This window comes from Gymnoscopelus microlampas (genome assembly GCF_963454915.1).
Source record: "Gymnoscopelus microlampas genome assembly, chromosome: 4".
NCBI classification, from domain to species: domain Eukaryota; kingdom Metazoa; phylum Chordata; class Actinopteri; order Myctophiformes; family Myctophidae; genus Gymnoscopelus; species Gymnoscopelus microlampas.
This window is the reverse complement of record NC_139941.1, coordinates 5,401,630-5,424,431: the sequence shown is the minus strand read 5'-3', so window position 1 is coordinate 5,424,431 and position 22,802 is coordinate 5,401,630. Positions and strand designations below refer to the sequence as shown.

The 22,802-nt window shown below is 40.3% G+C and overlaps 1 protein-coding gene across 2 annotated transcripts; it reads right to left on the bottom strand.

Moving 5' to 3' along the window:
* Positions 1-4,653: 4,653 nt before the first annotated feature.
* Positions 4,654-21,965, bottom strand: tent2 (terminal nucleotidyltransferase 2). 2 transcript variants are annotated; one of them, XM_084053943.1, is made up of 16 exons: positions 21,896-21,965; positions 19,819-19,971; positions 18,668-18,805; positions 17,088-17,394; positions 15,563-15,677; positions 15,063-15,142; positions 13,935-14,003; positions 13,489-13,558; positions 12,604-12,670; positions 11,673-11,749; positions 11,378-11,506; positions 11,200-11,243; positions 10,522-10,658; positions 8,946-9,031; positions 8,323-8,402; positions 4,654-7,551 (listed from the first exon to the last, which is right to left on the bottom strand). In XM_084053943.1, the coding sequence occupies exons 2-16, from the start codon at positions 19,926-19,928 to the stop codon at positions 7,465-7,467; spliced, it is 1,596 nt and encodes a 531-aa protein (XP_083910069.1). In that variant the 5' UTR covers positions 19,929-19,971; positions 21,896-21,965; the 3' UTR covers positions 4,654-7,464. The 2 variants fall into 2 exon arrangements, with proteins under 2 accessions (XP_083910069.1, XP_083910070.1); XM_084053944.1 differs by lacking the exon at positions 4,654-7,551 and adding an exon at positions 7,654-7,765 and having other exon boundaries at positions 8,255-8,402.
* Between the last annotated feature and the right edge of the window lie 837 nt (positions 21,966-22,802).

The window sequence follows — 22,802 nt, the reverse complement described above, 5'->3', positions numbered from 1 at the left end:
TACAACCTAGTACAACCTACTCTAGCCTAGTCCAACCTGTTCCATGCTAGTATAGCCTATAGAAATTATTTCATGTGCATGCCATAAGCAATACACGTCGTTGCAAATGCCGGAAATCTGGGTTACGATGCACAGCCATGTGTGCATGTCAGCAACGGAGTGATGATCAACCTCCTTGTATGAATGTGGTCTAGTGTCTAGACTTTCGTTCAACAATGGCCAATACAGTATCTTTAGAGTAATAAACCGTTATCTGTTATGGGGGCCGCTATTTTGCATATTTCGGAGTAGGCTGATTATTATATTATATTATATTATATTATTATATTACTTACAAATTCTTTACTCACATTGTAGAAACTGTATGACACTTCATTTGTCAATTTTGCTTGCCTGGCCACAGACTTATTGAAGATAAGGTGCGAATTTGCCAATTTGGCAGCCATTCAGATATGCAGATTAGAAGGTCAAAAACTAAACATTTAGCATGGGGAAAAAGTATATATTTTAGATGTCCTAAGGATGGCAAAAATACAGATAATTAGAAACAAAATAAGGGGGATGCACCTTTTGCACCGTTTGAGTACTACGGTACATCATTTTATGTAATGGTGGCCTCTAATTTGCATATTTATTTACATTTATTTACATTTATTACATTACAAATATCTTCCACACATTGTATGACCCTCAGAACATAAATATATACACTTCATTTGTCAGATTTGCTTGCTTTGTTATAGAGTTGTTTAAGAAATACTTCAAAATCGGCAGCCATTTTGATATGCAAATTAGGAGGTTAAGCACTAAGAATTTTGCTTGGGAACAGTGTTTTTCTGATTCAGCACCCTTGAATTATGTAAAATGGCCTTGTTCCCAACTTTTACCCCCAAATGCCTCTAACAATCACATATTTCAGAAATCCCACCGGTCTATTCATAGGATTTAAAAGTAAATGGTGTAAAGCAGCTCCAATATGGAATAACAACCACATTTTGTCTGGGGGGAGACCACTTGTTAACAGAAATTGGGAGGAGAAGGGCATTAGGACTCTCCAAGATATTAATGGTTCGGTTAACATTCTAGATTTTCAAGATATAGTCTCAAAATATGGTGTCGATAGGCATTCTCTGTTCTTTTATTTCAGAGTGAGATCCGTTTGTAGGGCCAATAGGGTTCCCTGGGGTACTGACTTAAAAGACCATCCCATTCTTAGCTGGTTCCAGAGAGCTCCTAAACGAATAGTGTCATATTTGTATGATCAATAAAATTCTCAAAAATATACAACCTCGGCAGGGATGAAAGCCTGGAATTGTGATATAACAGATTTAGGGCTAGAATTGGACTGGGATGCTATTTGGGACAACGTAGCTGGTGCTTCAAAAAATCCAAATCATCAGTATATACATCTTAAGTTCTGTCACAGAGCATATGTAACGCCCAGAATCAGGCACCGAATGGGACTGGCACCTGACCCGTATTGCACATTCTGTGCCCCGGGAACCTTGGGCTCTTTTGTACACATGGTATGGGAATGTCCGGGGATTATGGAGTTTTGGGGGAATGTGTTGGGGACTTTAACAGACTTAATGCGAGTACAACTGCCAATGGATCCATTTGTACATCTTTTGAATGATGACTCTAAACTGTCTCTTACTGTAAAGGCACGCAAAATCTGGCTGGCAGGACTTGCAGCAGCCAAAAAGATTATTGTCCAACGCTGGAAACCTCCACATGACTTATCCAAAACACACTGGCTAAGGAGCTTTTTGGACATTGCCTATGTAGAACTGTCATCGGCCAGGATTAATCATGCCCAACAGGGCACAATCTCTCTGTGGACAAATCTGATATCTGATCTGAAAGATCTACTGACTCGATAATGCTGTAGTTGTGTTGTGTGACTATGTGGAAGGAGGGCGGGGTGGGAAGGGATGGGGGGATGAAGAGAGGGTAAAGGGAGAGGGGTGGGGGATAATGATGTTATTTATGATTATTGTTTGATTGAAATGCATATTTGTTTGTAATTTGTAAAATCAATAAAAATTGAATAACCAAAAAAAATAGCAGATCTACAAGCTCGGGATGCGTTGTGAGCTTGTAGGTCTGCTATTTTCAAACATTTTAGTACTTTCAGTTTTGGTACTTTAAACACATTTTGATGCCAATACTTTTGTACTTTTACTCAAGCAAATTTTTAATTCTGGACTACGGGTACTTCTAAATTGCAGTATTGATACTTTTACTTAAGTAGAACATTCGAGTACTTTTCCCCCCACTGGACATTTGATTGACAGGTGTCCCTATAACGTCAACACGTGACATTTGATTGACAGGTGTTTCTGCCTAGGTTGAGAACCACTGGATTACTGTACACAATTTACATGTTTGTTTGTTTTTTTATACTTCAAGAGTTAATTATGGGAGCACTTCGTCCATTTTTTCCACCTTGTCTGTATATAACTGGTCCTCACTAATGCTCATTATATTCATTTGAAGAGGACCGCGATGGAAATAAGCCCTCAGGCTTTATTGTGTGTTCATCCTCGATGATGCGTTGACTGTATGTCAGAAAGTGCCATTGTGCTCTTTTTTTATGTCACCAAATAAAATCAATCAATCAATCAAGATGGCACAATTTCTGTGCCAACTAACTCTGTGTCTCATTGGTGGACTGAGGACAGTTCAGAAACCGGTCTACCAGTGACAGTATCAATTGGGATTCCAATTAAGCTAATAGAAACTACAGCCTCTATCTTACTGGAAGGTTAGCATGCTGAAAGCCCCTGTACTCGATTCCATAGGCTCTATGCACAGCAGCCATATTGGAGAGAAATTGGGCCTTCACAGGTGTTACCGATGATAATAAAGGCTCTGTTCCTAACAGTCAGGGTGCTGATATTGTGCATGTTGGCTCACTGGAAAACACCCTGCTACATTAGAGACAGTGGGTCTCTAAGTGTGGTCCAGGGACCCTCAGGGTTCCTTGAGGGGGTTCCAAATGGCCCCTAAAAAGGTGTGTAACTCTGAGTGTACATGGACCCGTCCATTTGGTTGGTCCATTTGTACACTCTCAGAGTTATGGGGGTCCTTGAAATTAAAAGGTGAAGAACCAGGTTCAGGTGAGAACCACTGTGCTACAGTGAAATGGAACAGAGCCTTCATTAGTACCATTAGTATCATTGGTATCAATTTCTTTCCAATATGGCTGCTGTGCATAGAGCCCGTTATTATAGTTTGAAATCTTGTTTGAAATGATCACTGACGATGTAATTAGAGTAAGGTTCCGGAACTGTCCACACCCCACAAATGAGGCACAAAATGAGCAGACAGAAATGGTGCCATCTTATATTGCACATTATTGGGGACCAACTATAAGATGATAAGATAAGGTTGAAAATGAGTAAAGTGCTGAGCAGTTCACTCACTCCTCAAACCTCCCAAGATGACAAGGTGATGTGCACCCTGTGGTTTGATGGTGAAATGCGCCATCTTGTGTCAAAATAAAGTAACAGCTGTGCCATACAATGATTCCATCTAGTAACATTAGGCTATGATCATTTACAGTATACACAAACTTTCACCTCGGACTTTGGAATCGACACATTCACGACATATTTATCATTGTAAACACTCCACTTCAAAAATAAAACCAAGTGCTGTCTGCCTATCTATCTAGAACATACTGGTATAGCTTGTTGATCGACCGTTCCTATATTTAAAGACATTATGGGCGATAGGCTAGTAGGCCCAAACATCTACTATACCTGTTAAAGGAGTAGTTCACACAAAAAAAAATGGTTTTGTCGCATTCCTAAGCCAATAATTTGATGACTCTTTGCGTTTCCTACTGAGTCTCCTATTGACCGATGACCCGGTCATCTAATTATTGGCTTAGGAAAGCGACAAAAACAAAAAAAACTCATGCTTCATTGGTAGTGTAAGTGATCGAAAATACGATCTTTTTTTGGTGAACTACTCCTTTAATACCCCTTAATATTGTGTAAAATTCGCACTAGGATTTTATTGATAACATAACTAAATATTAGGGGTGTGCCGATATATCGTCCCGCGATATATCGCGATACGTTTTCGCGACGATATGTATCGTTTTGGGGAAAAAAATATCGTTTTGAAATTTTTTTTTTTTTTTTTTTTTTTTTACACCAATCAAAATAATCAGGCATGCAAACAGCCCCGAGGTGAAAAGGGTGACAACATGTTGTTTTTTGTCGGGTCAGGTGTCACACTATTGCCCTATTTGGATTCAAAACGGCTGAAAAGCTACAAGTTTGCATGTCTGAATAATGCAAAAACAGAATTATTTGTTTGTATTTCCTTTTTTTCTCCCCCATTTATTTTCATAATAAAAAGTGCGTATCGTATCGTATCGAAATCGTATCGAAGTTGTGAGCCAAATATCGTATCGTATCGTTTCGTGAAATTAGTGTATCGGCACACCCCTACTAAATATATATTAACCCTTAAATCAAACAGCTGCTAATCTCAACATTTAGCATACAATAATCACCACCATACATACAGTAAACATAACAGCATCCCTCCACAGCATGGTTGAGAGCAGAGGCAGTAGCCCTCATGAAAACATTCACTCCTGCTCAGATAGTTGACTGGAATTAAAGAAAAAGGAAAAGAATTCCTCTGCAGAAACTTTATTCTTTTAAATACACATTTAAAAGAGTGTATGTTACAAAATGTACAAAGGAGAACCGAGGAACCATAGAACCCAAATATTATATTAAAAATTAAATTAAAAATAAAGTCAATTGCCTCTGTGCAGAAACTGCAGATTCACTCTCTGGCTTCATGTATCGACTGGTTTATCAATGTAATGTAAGCAGTCCAACACTACCAGGAACCATTGGGAACCGATACTAAATACTAGTCTCACGTAGCAAGACGATCCGAGATCTACTGCACCTAATGATGCATGTGGGGAAATATAGAATCAATGTAATGGGCTAAAACAGTGGTTCTGGTAATATAGGCATCAAAATCAGTTTAAACAAATCAGTTTAACCCTATATACATCTGCTATTTTCCAAAAATCTTAACAAAAAAAATAAGTGAAAATGTGGAATCTTTTTTTCAAACATTTTCAACACCACAAATCTTGTATGGGGGTTCCTGGCAAAAAAAAATATTTTCAGAAGGGGGCTCGCGGTCAAAATCAATTTGGGGGTCCTTGACATGAAAAAACTTTGAGAACCACTGGGCTAGGACAGCAGCGACAAGCGGACGCTTTTAGCCCATTCATTGAATTTAGATATCACCAGACATATCAGAAGGCAGAGATCCATACCTGAGACTACTAAACATCTGGAGAGTTGCCAAGACATAAAAACGTAATGTACAGGGATGCTGGCCTTTTCTCTCTCGTCATATCCTACTTTACTTGCACTGATGTGCTAGTGACCATACGGCAAGCGGTCAAATTAAAAGAACTGTGTTAGGGAGATGATGGCACCTATAGGCTCTATGCACAGCAGCCATATTATGAAGACATTCACAGGTGTTACCAATGATACTAATGAAGGCTCTGTTCCATTCTGGTCAAACAGAGTCAGGGTGCTGATGTTGTGCACGTTGGCCCACTGGAAACACTCTGCTACACCAGTGGGTCTACAGTTGGGGTCCAGGGACCCTCATGGGCTTCCAAATGGCCCCTTACAGGTGTGTAACTCTGAGTGTGTACAAATGGAACCAAATGGACCCGTAAGGGTCCATTTGGTTCCATTTGTACACACTCAGAGTTATGGGGGTCGTGGAAACCACTGTGCTAGACTAAATGGAACAGAGCCTTCATTAGTATCATTGGTAACACCTGTGAAGGAAGTGATAATATGGCTGCTGTGCATAGAGCCTATGAAGACATTCTTGTGATGTTTCACAGCCTCCGAAATAGATTTCCCCATTGTCGCACACAAATAGAAAAGGAGACGCGCATCTGAATGAGTCCATGAAAACCATGTAAATGAGTTGGTATTAAAAGTGGAAGAGATTCAAGAGCAGAAAGATAGCAGCAATAATGCATATATATATATATATATCAGAAGGCTGTCTGACATGACAATGGGGGTCAAGAGGGTCATGACCTTGGCTTGAGGCTGCGATGAAGAGAACACAACCCTGATACGACTACTGTATTTGTCCCGAACTCACTGAACTGATTAGTGGAATCAATGAAATTACAGGCCGTTAATTACACATTAATAAATGGTAATGACAGACTTATATTGGTGCGCACTAATAACACGTTTATATACAAGTAAAAACAGGGTTTCTTTTGTACCCGTATTTGTATTTTAATAAAGCAGTGTTATTTGGTAATGACAATGACAATGCTATTTCCGAATGATAAGCTATGTCTGAAGGATAACTTTATGACATCTATTTAACTCATATTTTTGGGTAACGCCCGTCTCATTAACAGCATGTAATTTAAAGATTGTGTTATGAAATCAGATTGGACAATGATATAAGTCCACATATTACCGATCATCGTTATCTGTTGCTGCTGTACTGTGATTGAGGAAGAACCATAAGTAGTGATTCCATTTATGGTGAGTTTTTTGGGGGGAAAAAAATAAAAACCTTTAGTTTTGCTAATATAACACCAAAAAAGTTCCTGGCTACATGAATATTGTGAATAACTAAGAAATGTATACGTCACCAATATCAGTGCAAAACAAATCGGTGAGAATGAATGAAATCACTACTTATTTATGGTTCCTCAATCACAGAAGCATCAGATTAACAGCTGCCCCGTCAACTTCACAATAACTCATTGTTCCTGGCCACACATTACAAAAGAACAACTGTTTTATCAAAACAGGTTAATAGACAATATTGGCTTACAACACCCGTTTTAAGGATATATTCCTTAGTAATGTTTGGTCTTTTTTTTTTTTGCATAAAATGACTATAATAAATTATAGGGCAGGAGCAAGTGTGGAAACAACACAGCTGTTGGGCCTTATTGTCCAGAGCACTGGTTCTCAACCTGTGGTCCGGAGACCAACAGGGGTCCAAACGGACTCTTGACAGGTCTGTAGCTCTTGAGAGTGCAACATATGGAACCAAATTGGTCTGTAAGTCTGAGCGTTACAGACCCTCTCAGATGAAAATTAACGGGTCTATAACTCTGAGTTAAATTAACACTTTAGTCTAGATTGGAGGTCCCCAAAGATAACACATGTGATCAAATGGGGGGGGGGCTCCGTAGCCTAACGCATATCAAACAGGGGCGGTCCTCGAAAAAAAAAGGTTGAGGGGAAGAAAAAAAAGAGTCAGACTGCTCCCCCTGACGTGGCGGTTGTGTAAAGACAGGCAGGGAGGCGCTCCATCCATCAACTCTGGGGGTCCAGGCCTGTCCGAGGTAGAAGGTTCCGGGAGAGGAAAATCTAATCCCCAACCCCCCCCCCCCCTCCCCTTTATCCATGTTTATTTTCCAGACAGCTCGTAATTAATGGTGTCTCTGATAGGCAGGATGGAGTTGAGGTCCTTCTTCTGCGAGAGTCTCTGATAAGACTGCGTGGACAGACACACACACACACGCACACAAACACACACACACACACACACACACACACACACACACACACACACACACACACACACGGGAAGATTAGGGTTGTTGCGGTCACTACATTTTACTTGGCGATTAATTGTCACTCAAATAATTGCGTAAGTATCTCAAGTAAAGTTCAAATCCAGGGTAGAAGAGGATAGGTACATAGTGCAGCTTTTAACACATCGGGTGCCAAACACAACCGTGTTTTCACAGAGTAGCGTTTCGGTGCCGAACGGTCTGAACCGTGTTTTCAGTCTCTTTTGTTTTCTTTGTTTTTTTCCACACGGGAGGGGCTGGAGCAGCTCTGGAATCACCCACGGTGATTCTGAGAAGGAAGGGCCTTATAGATCACCGTGCCAAAAAACATGGCTCCCCATCCGCTTCCGTTCCATCTCCTTCTCTAAAACCCCTATAACTCCGAAACTTTTTACGATGGGGAAATCGCGCATACAAAATGTATGCGCGATCGCTGCGCCATTGTGACCCGCGTGAAAGATGTTATCGATCCAGGCGTTAGCCAGGACCATCGTGCAAAATGCACGCACGCTTTGTTTCACATGGATTTGCTCGTCTTGGAGTCTACAGCTTAAACAGCGCCGCGCAGCTCAACGGTGAGATTCCAAGCACCGAACGTAATCTGTTATTATAAAATTCTGGCACCGAATGTGTTAAGTACAGCACTCAGCTAAATGTACTTTACTTACTGTCCACCACTGGTCAGATCTTACCTGAGAGAATTGAGCCCTGATGGCGTCGAACTTGACCTTCTCATGGACGGCTCTGGCAACGTTGTTCCTCTCAAAAGGCTCTGAAACAGAACAAGAGTGTCAGCATTCACTACAATTGCTATTTAGGCTCTATGCGACGCAGCCATATTGGAAAGAAATCGGGCCTCTTACTTCACAAGTCTTACCAATTATATTTATACTAATTAAGGTTGTGTTCCATTCCGGTCAAACAGAGTCGGGGTGCTGATATTGTGCATGTTGACTCACTGGAAACACTCTTGCTAACCCAGTGGGTCTCAAAGTGGGGACCCTCATGGTTCTTTGAGGGGGTTAGAAATGGCCCCTTATGGGGTGTGTAACTTTGAGCAGAGTTATAGAGGTCCTTATAAATAAAAAAGGACCTCCAAAATACCGGGGGGGGCTCTACGTCCTCCCGGTGGGGGCTCCTCACTGGCAGGTGTAGCCAGTAGGATACAACAGCAGTGATAACACGCAAAAATGTGTGTAGGGAGGAAGTAATTGGCATAACGACTAAATTGGGGAGGAAATGGTTAAAAAGAAAAAAAAAAGAAAAAAAGAACTAATGGGTGATGTCACGGTCCTTAGAAGTCTATGGTACTGACCTTCCACTGAGATGAATTCTCTAGCATTAGCACGATCCTTTGTGAGCCTGTGTGCCTCTCGCACCGAGATCACCTGCTTATCCCACCTGTATGAGCCAATGAAAAGACACCGTGAGACGCTGCTCAGCCTGTGGCTTTTAACTACAGCTGAGAGAGCTTCATTTTCATTTGATCACGTCGCCCATCTTTTATCTCAACATGTGTGTACGTAGTTGTGTGTGTGTGTCTCGAGCAAATGGGGATAAAATGCTCTATATTAAATACCGTACATGTACGATTGGCTCTATGCACAGCAGCCATATTATCACTTCCTTCACAGGTGTTACCAATGATACTAATGAAGGCTCTGTTCCATTTAGTGTAGCACAGTGGTTTCCACGACCCCCATAACTCTGAGTGTACAAATGGAACCAAATGGACCCTTACGGGTCCATTTGGTTCCATTTGTACACTCTCAGAGTTACACACCCGTAAGGGGCCATTTGGAAGCCCATGAGGGTCCCTGGACCCCAACTTTAGACCAACTGGTGTAGCAGAGTGTTTCCAGTGAGCCAACATGCACAATACCAGCACCCTGACTCTGTTTGACCAGAATGGAAGAGAGCCTTCATTAGTATCATTGGTAACACCTGTGAATTTCTTCATAATATGGCTGCTGTGAATAGAGCCTATTGTTCTATGCTTTGCTTTGAACGCATTGCTTTGTTTGTTTATTTGTTTTGAACTTGTGCAGCACTTTTTGTCGACTACGGTTATTTTTTTTAAATGTGCTCTATAAATACAGTTTCAAAGTGGGGTCTGGGGACCCCGAGGGGAGATGGCAATTTGAAAGTACCCTATATACAATCTCTTGCAGATCGGTTATTTACAGCCACTGGCGTTAACGCTTCACTGTGTTGATCCTGACACTACGGTGGGACATGATAACATACATGAACACCTGCTGCTGCCTTTCACAGAGTGACAGATGACACCACAGGGACAGAGAGACAGACAGACAGACAGACAGCCAGAGAAGAGGATGACAACACAGACGGCATGAAAAGAGGATGACAACACTAGGGCTGCAACTATCAATTATTTTCTCCATGATTTTCTCGAATAACAAATTTCTTTTTATAGGTCCACAAATCAACGTGAAAAACAAAATCCAATCGATTTTCTTTATTATCAACAAAATCAATTTGTTTAAAAAATAAATGATGAAATCACACACATACAACAAATACATATATTATCGTGATCCTTACATTTTGGTGGGTGCTCCTACATTTTCCTGGTGCTTCTAACCTTTTGAGTTGGGAGCACCAGTGAGTCCTGCTCTGGATTCCTCAAAGATTTTAAACAGGTTGGGCAATTTCAATTATTTTGTCGGGAATTCCACGCACAGGTAGAGTGAATGAACGTGACACGTCGTGAGCTTGTAGATCTGCTATTTTCATTTTATAAACAAATACATTAATTAATCGTAATCGAAGCAAAAGTCTGAAATAATAGTGATATTGATTTAGTCATAGCACCAAGCCCTATTTGAAGGTGCCAGATGTTTCAGGTCGGTACTAAAGGACAGACTTACTTGAAGACGGTGGCGTAGTGCTCCAGGAAGCCCAGGAGCAGCTCTCCCAGCGTGGACTTGTTCTTGGACATGTAGGCTGGGATGTGTCTGGGTCCGTGGGGAACCATGTCTATCTCCATGGCCGGGTGAAAGCACTCCTACAAGCAAACCGTCACAAGGTCACATATTAGATGATCGCCTGACCGCAATCATTTGAGATAGTCGCCATTGTTTTTGCATCATCGTCTTCGTCGTACTCGTTTCTATGTTGAAAATGTTGCGTACATTTTGCAAACATTTAAAAAGAAATAGCTGATATACAAGCTTCTAGATTGGCCATTTCCACACATTTTTTAAAGGTTCTGAAAGTATAAACTGTGTATTTAAGTCATGTGTCATCTGCCCTGTGCAACTTTTGTTTACAAAGACTAAAAGCAAGACAGAAAAATGTTCAATGTCAAAAACAATTACATTTTACTGTCCCTGTCATTCTTAGTCTGAGGTTTGGAATGAAAGAAAATGATGTCTATGTTTTTTTGTTTCATTTCATTTTATTTATACATTAAACACTTAAAACCGCAATCCATTACGTATTTTTGTGAATAAAACAGGAGCAAAAGCAGGAGCCCATCTCCTGTTTCTGTAGCGTGAGGCATGTACAGGTACATTCAAAAGAGGGATGTAGTGCTGAGTACTTACTGGGAAATCTGTCTGTAGCGAGGGAAGGACTGGCTTGTGAAGAACTGGAAATACAACAACATTCAACATTCAGACAACCACTAAATTCATTTCATTATCAATATGATTTCATTATCAATATGGTGTGTGTGTGTGTGTGTGTGTGTGTGTGTGTGTGTGTGTGTGTGTGTGTACTGACTCTGGAGGTAGCTGATGACCATCAGTACCAGTGTGTAGCTGCTCAGAGTTCCTTTGCTGGCGTCGTTTATGTGGTGGTGACGAGCCCACTTCTTAATGACCAGGATCATGGGCTTCACCCTGACATCAGCTGAAACACACACACACACACAGACACAGAGACAGTTTATTAACTCACTTCCCTGTAACCGTGTGCATTCCAGGCATCCAAGTAGGGCATTCTTGTGTGAAATCGTACAACTCTGTGCAGTGGGAGGAGACGAAGGAACCAAAAAAACAACGGGAACACAACTCACCTTCACCATAACTCCTCAATAGAAAGGTGTTCCTGATGCCCACTGTGTTGTTGACGTTCAGGTCAAACTCCACCCCGCTGAGAGAGAGAGAGAGAGACAGAGAGAGAGAGAGTCAGGGAGGAAGTCACAGAAAAAGAGGGAAACCGAGTCAGTAAGAAAGTGACAAATAGTCAGGGAGTAGAGTCAGAGAGATAAAGGCGGACGAAGAGAGTCAGAGACCGAGAGAAAGATTCAGAGAGAGAGGGAAAGAGTCAGAGAGAAACACTAAGTAAGTAGGTGAGCGAGAGACAACAAGTAACACAGTGAGACACTAACACTTAAAGAGCCGTGCCCACACAAGAGCTTTTTGGAGCCGTCAGTGACTGTCTGTTTTTCCTATAGAGAGGGTTGGAGAGCGACTCCCACCAATCATTGAGAATAGGCGTCTCGCTCAGTGCCTGTGTAGCGCTCTGGACATGATAATCAAATCGCTCCACGTAAAGGGTGGAGTTGAATATACAGTATATATATATATTTTTAAAGGGAACATTTTAAACTAAAATCTTTGCTTCTGGGGATTCTACAAATGTCTTGAAAAAAATGTTGCTATATATCAGTGGTTCTCAAACTTTTTCATGTCAAGGACCATCCAAAATGATATTTATTTGACCCCCATCTCAAAATATGTTGTTCCAGGGACCCCCCAGAAGCAAAGATTTGAGTTACAAATGTTCCCTTTAAAATATATATATATATATTCAAATATTTGCACAAATGTTCAAGATCTTTCAAAATAGCAGATCTACAATCTACTCGATCTACTCAGTGCCGTTCTATGAGCTTGTAGATCTGCTATTTTTGAATGGCCAAAGTATAAAATATGGATAAAGTGGTTACACAGATGGATTGAATGGGTTAACAACTTTGCTGAGGCTGCTGTGGACGAGCTCACCTGTCTCTCTCTATGAAGCGCAGGATGGGGACTTTGGCTCTGATCAGGTGGGTGCTCTGCAGGTATGCTGTCACACAAAAAAACACAAAACATCACACTCACGTCATCTGTCACTTCCAATACTCCTGTGCAGTGGGTGTAAAGTAACTAAGTGCATTGACTCAAGTATTGTACTTAAGTACAGTTTTACTGTAGGTGTTTTTACTTTGCTGGAGTATTTCGACTTTTCTGTACTTTTAGTTCTACATCTCAGAGGCAAATATTGTACTTTTACTCCACTACAATTTTTTTTTAAACTTTAGTTACTAGTTACTTTGCAGATATAAATTATTATATCATAAAACATACATTAAGCACTTTAGCCCTATTTTATACATCTACAAGCTCACAACGCTCAAGATTTACGACCTTGTAGATCTGCTATTTTCAAACATTTTAGTACTTTTACTTTTGGTGCTTCAAGTATATTTTGATGCCAATAACTTTTGTACTTTTACTCAAGTAACATTTTGAACATTGGCCTTTTACTGGTAACAAAATATAACGAATATTTTTATAATGTGGTATTGCTAATTTTACTTAAGTAAAATATCTGAGTACTTCCTCCATCCTGTCTGTAGTTCTGGTAATAGTTATGCTTGGTTGTCCAAGAAACAGACATAATGTTTCTAATCATTCATATTTATTAGCTAATAAATAAAAAGCCTGTGGCTTTTTATTTATTAGCCTGTGACAAACGACACGTTGTGAGCTTGTAGATCGGCTATTTTCAAAAGCTCAAAACACTGTTTAAAGTCCATGACATTAAACAGTGTGAGAACCACTGGCGTAGATGACTTGTATATTATTGCTTGTAGAATGATTTATTTATCACTCTATACTCACGTAGTGTGTGGAACAGCTTTAGAAGGGCGTTCAGTACGGTTATAGCATCAGGACGCTGAGCATCTCCCATCTGAAACACAACGGACATGGAGACTTCTACATTCAATATATGGGCTAAAACTGGCTGGATACAACTCAGAAATGTAAAAATAATAACCACAGAACCAATGCAAAGACTAGGGCGGTCCGTCACATTATGACGGTATCAGGGCTGGTTTTCAAAGCAGTGGGCATTGGTTATTATGGGACAATACACTAGTGAAGAATTATATAAAAAAATATGTTTCTTTGATTAAGCCACTGTTTGAACTATTTCAAGAACAAAACTCTTATTTTGGCGTTGAGATCTCTGATGCAGAAATACAAGACGTCAATAAATACTGTAAAAAAAACAACTGGGACTAGACAGCTACATTTCAGAATTCTACAAAACATTGTCATCTGACCTGTTTCCACCTCTTCCGGGCATTTTTAAGGATTCCGAGAAATCCGCGTTCAGGAGGCTCCCAAGAATCCTGTAACAAACAATAATAATCACACGTTTACCACAAACCCATTCCTTTGCTCATCATATCATCCAATACCATTTAGAGGATTTAAAGGAACAATCTGCAGTTCCTAAAAAAGGCAGCAGCAGCACAATATAGCAACCAACGCAAGAATATTGTCTCAGGCCTAGAAAACAGTTCAGAGAAACAAGTCCATACTGTACATACCAGACCTAGCGCGCAGTTTAGAGAAACAAGCATGTACAAAAACCATGGCTGGTGAATAGTGCAGACAGGGGTAGGCAACCGTAAGCAGTAAAGCACGGGTGCCAACATTGGCACCGGGGAGGGTGATCACTGGCATAAGTGTGAGAGATCCAATCCAGGAACGCATCTGTGTCATTTTAGATTTATTTGGGGCGATTCAAAAATAGCAGATCTACAAGCTCATAGCGCGGCTATGAGCTTGTAGATCTGCTATTTTTGAAAAATCTTGAACATTTGTGCAAAGGTTTGAATATATATATTTTTTTTAAGCGAACATTTGTAAATCAAACCTTTGCTTCTGGGGGTCCCTGGAACAAAATATTTTACAAATGTTCGCTTTAAAATATATATATTTAAAGATTTGCATACATTTTCTCGATAAAATAAAAAATAGCAGATCTACAAGCTCATAGCGCGGCACTCGGTGCCGTGCTATGAGCTTGTATGTCTGCTATTTTTGAATAGCCAAAGAAATCTGAACATCTCTATGAAAATGACATCCTGCACACAATTCCACATTGATTCAAAATCTGAACTCTGACTGGGGGATAGGTGGGGCTATTGCTCCGAGTCTAATGATCATTACATGTCTTGACGTGAAAAAAAAAGTCAATAGAAGAAGGAAAACAATCTAGGTTGTTATGTACTGTATATTTGCACAATCAAAATCTGTTGGAAATATTTTGATTTTGATGTGGTGTCATAACTTAATGTTGATTTGGCATGCTGACTATCATGCTGACTAACTAAACAAAACACGGCACTCCATGTGAAAAAGGTTGCCGACCCCTGGGTCAGAGAAACAAGCTTTGTACGAACCAAGACCAGACACAGGTCTGCGTCGCTGCTCCTGCAGGCCAGCCCGCTCATGGAGGAGCCAGTCAGGTATAGTCGACCCTCTGTCAGAAAGAGAGAGAGAGAATCAGTCACACAGCCCTTCACTTCACCAAAAACAAAATGAGAGCGGTTTTCATCAAGCTCTTACTTTTTCACAGCAATGTATCAGTATGTAATAATGATGTAACATTCATGTTAAAGATCTCATCATGCCCACAACTCCTTTGTTCTCGTACTGGGTCACATATATCAAGTTCTGACATGTAATAATGTGACCTTTTAGTGTTTTAGTGTTAAAAACTAAAACTTAACTGACATTGAAAACATGAAAACAAAATGAAAACAAAAAAAAATGTCGAAACTACAATAACCTTGGTTCTGAAGTGTTAACGTGAATGCATGGTCGTGTGTGTGTGTGTGTGTGTGTGTGTGTGTGTGTGTGTGTGTGTGTGTGTGTGTGTGTGTGTGTGTGTGTGTTTTACCTGGAAACAGTCTGTTGATGTCCGCCTGCAGCCAGGTCCTGCACACCTCCTTCTTCTGGAGGTCACTGAGCTGCTGGTGACACGACTCGTACACCTCCACCATCTGACTGCTCAACTACACACACACACACGCGCACACACACACACACACACACGGTAGGGATGAGACGATAATCGTTATTATTGTTTATCGTGATAAGAAGATTGATGAATTAGCTTTTGTTGAGCAAAAAATTCAGTACCACTTAAACCCTCTATACTTGATAGACTTGATAACTGTTCAGAATCTACAGCTTGGTAGGCTGCACATAACCAATATACCAGCATAACCAGCGCAAAATGTATGCTTATCAACAACAGAAAAATATCGGCTACTGCCATCAGTGAACGTCAACTCTATTTGCCGATACCGATATTGACCAATAACGGCAAATATGTGGCCGATCGATATATCGGTGCATCCCTACTTTAACCCATTTTGATTCTAAAAACGCCTTCTAAATCCTGAACTAAGTTTTCTGAAAAACTTCAAATATTTATTCAAAAATTACAAAACATGTATGTTGCTATATACTGGCCCCAAAAGGGGTTCACGCCCTGAAAGGTATAGTTACAAAAAGGGGTTCCCGTCCAAAATGGGTTAAAAGAATATACATATATATTCAAAGATTATAATAGCAGTATATCTGCTATTTTTGAATAGACAAAGTGTAACATAATGCTTTTTTGCTCAAATCAAAAAAAGTACACAGACGTGTTCCAGGTCTTAACCCATTAACTGCCAGAGGTATTTCTGAATATTTCTAGCCAGTGCCAGAGATTTTTCATTGAAAAAAAAAAAGTACTCAGGAGCCGAGATAAATATTTTTTAAGTTTTAAGTTAACAAGGAAGTGGATAGGAGTCTATATCTTCGATAAATCATATCTCCTTGGTCTTTGGGTCAAATTGATTTTTTTTAAAATATATATATATATATATATATATATATATTATTATTTTTTTTCTTTATTAAAGGGGCTACACCATGAATTTAAAAAATAATAATAATATTTAATATCATATTGTTTATGTCCCTCAAACATTTTTCAAAAGGTTTGAGCCTAAATCAAGCCTCAGATATACTCATTCCAACTAACTTCTCTCTGGCTTATAAAGCACTTTCACCTGCAATACCACATTGTCCTGGAACAAATCTGACAGACTGGAACAAATCTGACAGACTGTTTTCAGACCAATTTACATAAAAACCACAGATAGCCTATGAAAGCCTGCATGCTCGAAGTCGGGTATTTGTTGGAACAGAAGAGAGGTGGGGGAGACCAAAAACACACAAAAATTAAGAAAAAGTTAAAATTCATGGTGTATCCCCTTTAATTTTTTCAGTTCACGTAGATCTAGGCGATTGGCACGTGGCGGCTATAAATAGGTTCGCGTAGATCTACGTGATTGGCAGTAGAAGTGTTAATGGGTTAAGGAACCGGAACCGGTAAAACGCTAAAAAGGATCTCAGCCCTAACGACAAACCTTGTCCGTGGCGTAGGGATACAGGAGGCTGTGGCTCCGTGGCAGAGCAGGCACTTGAGGGGACATCGGGGGCTGGGGCGGTGGGCTGGGATGATAGGGTACGGGGCTGGTCCGGTGGTCCTGGCTGGAGCTCCCTGCCGCTACGTCCCGGGGTGGGGGGTGGTGGTGGTGGTGCTGGTGGTTCTGGCGGGGAGGAGGGGGGGTGGGGAGGAGAGGCTTGCCCTTCGGGGGGAGCAGAGGGGGCGCGTCCAGACGCTGTTGCTTGTTGGAGGAGGCATGCTGCTGGTCGTGGTCTTCACTCGGCCTCCTGGAGACGAGCGCGAGTACAGGAGAAGACTCATTTTAGCCAAGTATCTAGTCCTTTAGAGCATACATGGGCAACTGGTGGCACGGGGGGGGGGCACATGCGGCCCCCATCTTCACTTAAAAAAATGTTTTCTAAATCCTAACAGTTTTTTAGAAAAAAAATCTAAAAAAAATGTTTTCAAGATTTTTTCAAAAATAGCAGATCTACAAGCTATTTTTGAATAGCCAAAGAAATCTAAAGTGACACAGATGCGTTCCAGGTCTTAATGGGTTAATGCAGCCCGCAGGTTAATATGGGAATACTGATATATTATTGATTTCAGCTGTTACAATTCCAAACATGACCTGCTTTAATTACTTCAGTCTATATTATAGTAGCTTAATGACTAGTATTAAAATTCTATTGTCTTTTTTATGTACAATGTATTTGTATTGCATAAGTATAACTAAATGCATTTGAAATGAAATAAAAATGTATCTTTTCAGGATTTAATTCAAAAATAGCAAAAAAAAATAATAATCAGGATTCCAATTCAAATGCAACCTTTGTGTGACATAGAATGGCGAAGTACGGCATTATAATAATTTATGAAAAAAGTTAAAATACAGAGATAAGAGGTGTCTGGAGATATAGTGGCCTTCTCCATCATCAAAGTTGCCCACCCCTGCTTTAGAGCAGTGGTTCTCAACCTTTTCAGGCCGTGACACACCCAAAATAATCATATTTGAACTGGGGACCCCCTTACCCACCCTGATAAAGGATTGGAATGTAGGAGTTGAGGCATTGAATTTTGATCGACTCAGTTCCACAGATAAATATTGTGAAAATAGCCGATCTACAAGCTCACACCGCCTCGCTCGTAGATCGGCTATTTTCACAATTTATGGAATATGTATATACTATATTAGAAAATGTGGCCAATGTTTGACTCGTTTCTATAGTTTAGTTTGCCCAGCTGCTATGGGACGAGCCTCCCGGGTTGCCAGATCATGTGCGCATATCCCCCCACGGGTATGGAATAGTACATATAGTAATTTGGGGGATCCAAAGTTTGAGAACCACTGATATATAGCTAAATAGGTTTTTTCAAAAAACAAACTGTTAGGATTTAGAAGACATTTGTAGAATCCCCCAGAAGCAAAGATTTGAGTTAAAAATGTTCGCCAACAAAAACAAAAACTGTTTATCTCAAACAATTGCGACTGGACGATTATGTAATAATTGTGACAGGCCTAACTGTCTAAGTGAGGGAGAAAAAAGAAGAATAGCTTACTTGCGTCTTTTGGCTACATAGGCTGTGTTCGGAGCAGCTTCGGGCATGGTGGGTGGTTTCCCGAACCACCTGTCAGGTGGGGTGGGTGGTCTTTGGATCCAGTCGTACTGTCGAAGAGGCGGCGCTTGAACGCGGAGGCTAAAAACGCAAACACACACACACAGAAACACACACGTGCAAACATACACCCATACGTACATGAACAAATACACACAATCACACAGCATGTACACAGTACACACTCACACACACACACACACAGACGGTAAATGCATGTTACGGGTAGCTGTAGTGTGTAACCTCGCGTGACCAGTCTTTCCACCTCGCAGGAAAGCCTGGTATTTGTTATTCAATGCGTGATCCGGTCTAGGCCACGCCTACTGAAAAAAAAAGGGGGGGGGGGAAGTGGTTCCGGGTGTGGTGGGTTCCGGTTCTTCTAAGCCGCTTTGTTTTGGTTCCCCCTGTTAGCATTTAAATGCTAAATCGAGTATAACTAGTTTAGCCAGTCGCTACGAGTTGGAATAAAGGATGGCTATACCAAACAAACTATTTCTACAGGCTAAACTACGCCGCATCAAGGGTTTTATTGGGTAGGCCCAAAAATAAAAATGCCCTTGATGGCGGGGAATTATTTGCGGTTGCCTGTGATGCACAGGCACCCGTAGTACCGGCTTGAGCGGGTTCCGGCCCGCCTGACCGGATCAGAAACCCGAAAATGGTATTGATCCCAGGCTATCTGTCGTGAGACGTATACTTATATTCACTGCTGAAGGCTGGTTGACACTGTGCATACGTATATCAGTCTCATATTCATCATTGTCTGTGCAAATTATGAATTATCTATTCATGTATCCATTGATTATCGATGTACTGGTAATTTACACCGTACATTTATACTTCATATATCTCAATATTATGTTTGTTCGTAAATGAATGCCCAACTTTGTCATGCTACAGTGTATGTAAAAAAAATAGGCGATCTACAAGCTCACAACAGCGCGTCACATTACTCAAAACTCCAAAAAAAAACTACAAGGCAAAATTAATTATTACTAATAAATACGAAAACGTGTGCAAGTATAAAAGTGTAAAAAAAAAATCAACAGCAGATATGGGTTACAATAAGTACATAAACACATCCCCAAGCTCACCTGCTGTTATTGCCGAGTGGCGCTTCGGCCTGTCTGTGGTGATGCTGGGGTTTCGGGGGTCGGGGTAACAGGCCGTTATTGGCTTGCCTCCCCCCACCGCGGGGGAACATAGTGAAGGCCTTCACACGGGGTCAGCATTAATAACACAGGGGTCTGAAAGAAGGAACAGTAGTAGTAGATGGAGTTAGTTGAGTTTGCTGCACTGGTCTAGACCAAGGGTCTTCAACGTTTTTCAGCCCAAGGACCCCTTAGCGGAGAGAGAGATGAAGCAGGGACCCCAATACAAATTGTATAAAACTGTGTTGGAACTTTTTCATGGATTTAATAGATAGCCTCATAGACTTGTTTGACAGCTCTATCATGTTGGATTCGTCTTAATGTGTATTTTCAGACATTTAACCACATAAACAGTCAATACGTGAACTTGACCCTTCACTCTGTACTTGGTCTACTCTTTTTCCCCCCTCCCCACCAAACCTCTTTGCCAAAAATAGCTGCTATACAAGCTCACAGCGAGCATGCGCATTGCGACGCATTGTGAGCTTGTAGATCTGCTATTTTCATAAGATTTGTATACATTTTGAACACTTCAGGACAGTGTGCATAATGAGTACTTTTACTTTTGGTACTTTAAGTACATTTTGATAGCAATACTTTTGTACTTTTACTCACATTTTGAATACGGGTGTGCAAAGTATTTCTACATTGCAGTATTGATACTTTTAGTATCAATACATAAATACAGGGGTGGAAAAAGCACTGACATTTCTTACTTAAGTAAAAATATCAATACTGCATTAAAAGTACAAAAGTATTGCTATCAAAATGTACTTAAAAGTACCAAAAGTGAAAGTACTACAATGTTTGAAAATAGCAGATCTACAAGTTCACAACTAGATGTGCTATTTTCTAATAGCCTAGGTATAAAATAGGGCTGAAGTGGTTAATTTACGTTTTATTATATAATGATTTATATCTGCAAAGTAAATAGTAACTAAAGTGTTCAAATAATTGTATTGGAGTTAGCCCTGAAACATGACTGTCATACCGCGACAGTCATGGAACCACTTGTTCCTGGTTTGAAGATATTTTACATTTACAACCACTAAATCTACATAAACGTTCAGATTTCAAATATAAAGTGCTGACCCCCAAGCCACTGATGTAACAAGTTAAAACGCCTGGGTCTAAATACCCTTATCTTCCGTATTGTTCAATAAAAAGCATTTTAATCCGATCGGTGGCCATTTTCACCGTATTTTCTCCATATGCTTTCAACTGCGCGCCCCTATCGGTTGGGAGGTGTATTGCATTCTAATACATTATTTATTTATTTGAAATGGCTGGCGATCGGATTAAAAAGCTATTTATTGAACAATACGGAAGAGACGGGCACTTAGACCCGGGCGTTTTAACTGGTTACATCCGTGGCCGTGGGGTAAGCCCTTTATATTAGAAATGTGAACGTTTATGTAGATTTAGCGGTTGTAAATGGAGAACATTCAAAAAACAGGAACAAGTGGTTCCATGACGCTCGTGACAGACGAGCGTCGTGTGAACCATGGCTAGTATCAATGCATGCTGATATAAATGATTACATTATAAAACATACATTAACCACTTTAGCCCTATTTTTACATCTAGGCTATTTGAAAATAGCAGATCTACAAGCTCACAACACGTCGCTGTGAGCTCGTAGATCTGATATTTTCAAACATAATAGTACTTTACTTGTGGCACTTAAGTACATTTTCATACCAATACTTTTGTACTTTTACTCAAGTAAATTTTGAATTCTGGACTTTTACTTGTAAAATTGTACTTTTACATTGCAGTATTGATACTTTTACTATAGTAAAAACATGTGAGTACTTTTCCCACCACTGATTGTATCAGTGAAACTGACTCAGACCTGGTGCTAGCCCAGATGTGGCTAAGTGTTTAGCATTGGTTTAAGCTCCATATAAAACACATGAGCTCCTCGGTATGTCGTCGCACGACAACATATCCGTTTAGACTTATTATCCGTGGTAACAAAGTCAATACATTAACTTGGTTTATATGAGGTGAGGCTTACCGCAGAGAGAGGGACGTTCCATGTAAACACAGCACAAAATGTGTTGTTAGCTTAGCTTAGCAAAAGCACTTGGAACTACTTCCGCTCAGGACGTAACTTCCGCCTAGGACGTAACGTCCAGCGTTGCCAGGTTTTGAGAGAGAAACAAGCAGCCAGGTCTATGAAAACAAGCCCAAATTAGCTACAAGTTACACAAATCTTGTATGGGGGGTTCCCTAGCACAAAATATTTTCCGATGATTGATTGATTGATTGAATACTTTATTTATAAGTTTGCAGTAGAAGTAGTATTAGAAGTACAGTAACAGTTCACAATACAAGGTCAACTAAATAGGATTGAAAAGCCCAGAAAAGCCTACTGGCTTGTTTCAAATGGGCTCACCATGTGTACTCAATTCATGGGGGGTTTGTGGACTGGACAAACACATATTAATTTGGGGGTCCTTGACATGAAAATGTTTGAGAACCACTGGAATACACAACATTAGGAAACAATGCCAAAATAAGCAAATACACTTTAGAAACAAGCCCAAAAAACCCACTAACTACCAAAATGTAAAAGCAACTTCACAGAAAAACAATCCAAAAGTCGCTTATAATAAGAGGACATGGCAACGCTGGTCACTTCGTCCTCCTCATCGTTTTGGAGTTGTGTGCCGTTGCATTACCGCCACCTTCTGGTCATTCTGGAGCATTACTATTAATGGTCCCACAAACCGGTTTGTCGTCTGCAGTGGTGGAAAAAGTACTCACATTTTGTAAAAGTATCAATATGGCAATGTAGATCGGCTATTTTTAAATGGCCTAAATGTAGGGCTGAAGTGGTTAATGTATGTTTTGTAACCAAAATCTACAAAGTAATTAGTAACTAAAGTGTTCTAATAATTGCAGTGGAGTAAAAGTACAAT

Coding starts and splice junctions, on each gene's coding strand:
- tent2 (XM_084053943.1), bottom strand. CDS start 19,928: ATGTTCCCCCGCGGTGGGGGGAGGCAAGCCAATAACGGCCTGTTACCC. Junction 18,806..19,818: donor CCACTCGGCAATAACAGCAG/GTGAGCTTGGGG, acceptor TTGCGTTTTTAG/CCTCCGCGTTCAAGCGCCGC. Junction 11,750..12,603: donor CGCTTCATAGAGAGAGACAG/GTGAGCTCGTCC, acceptor TCTCTCTCTCAG/CGGGGTGGAGTTTGACCTGA.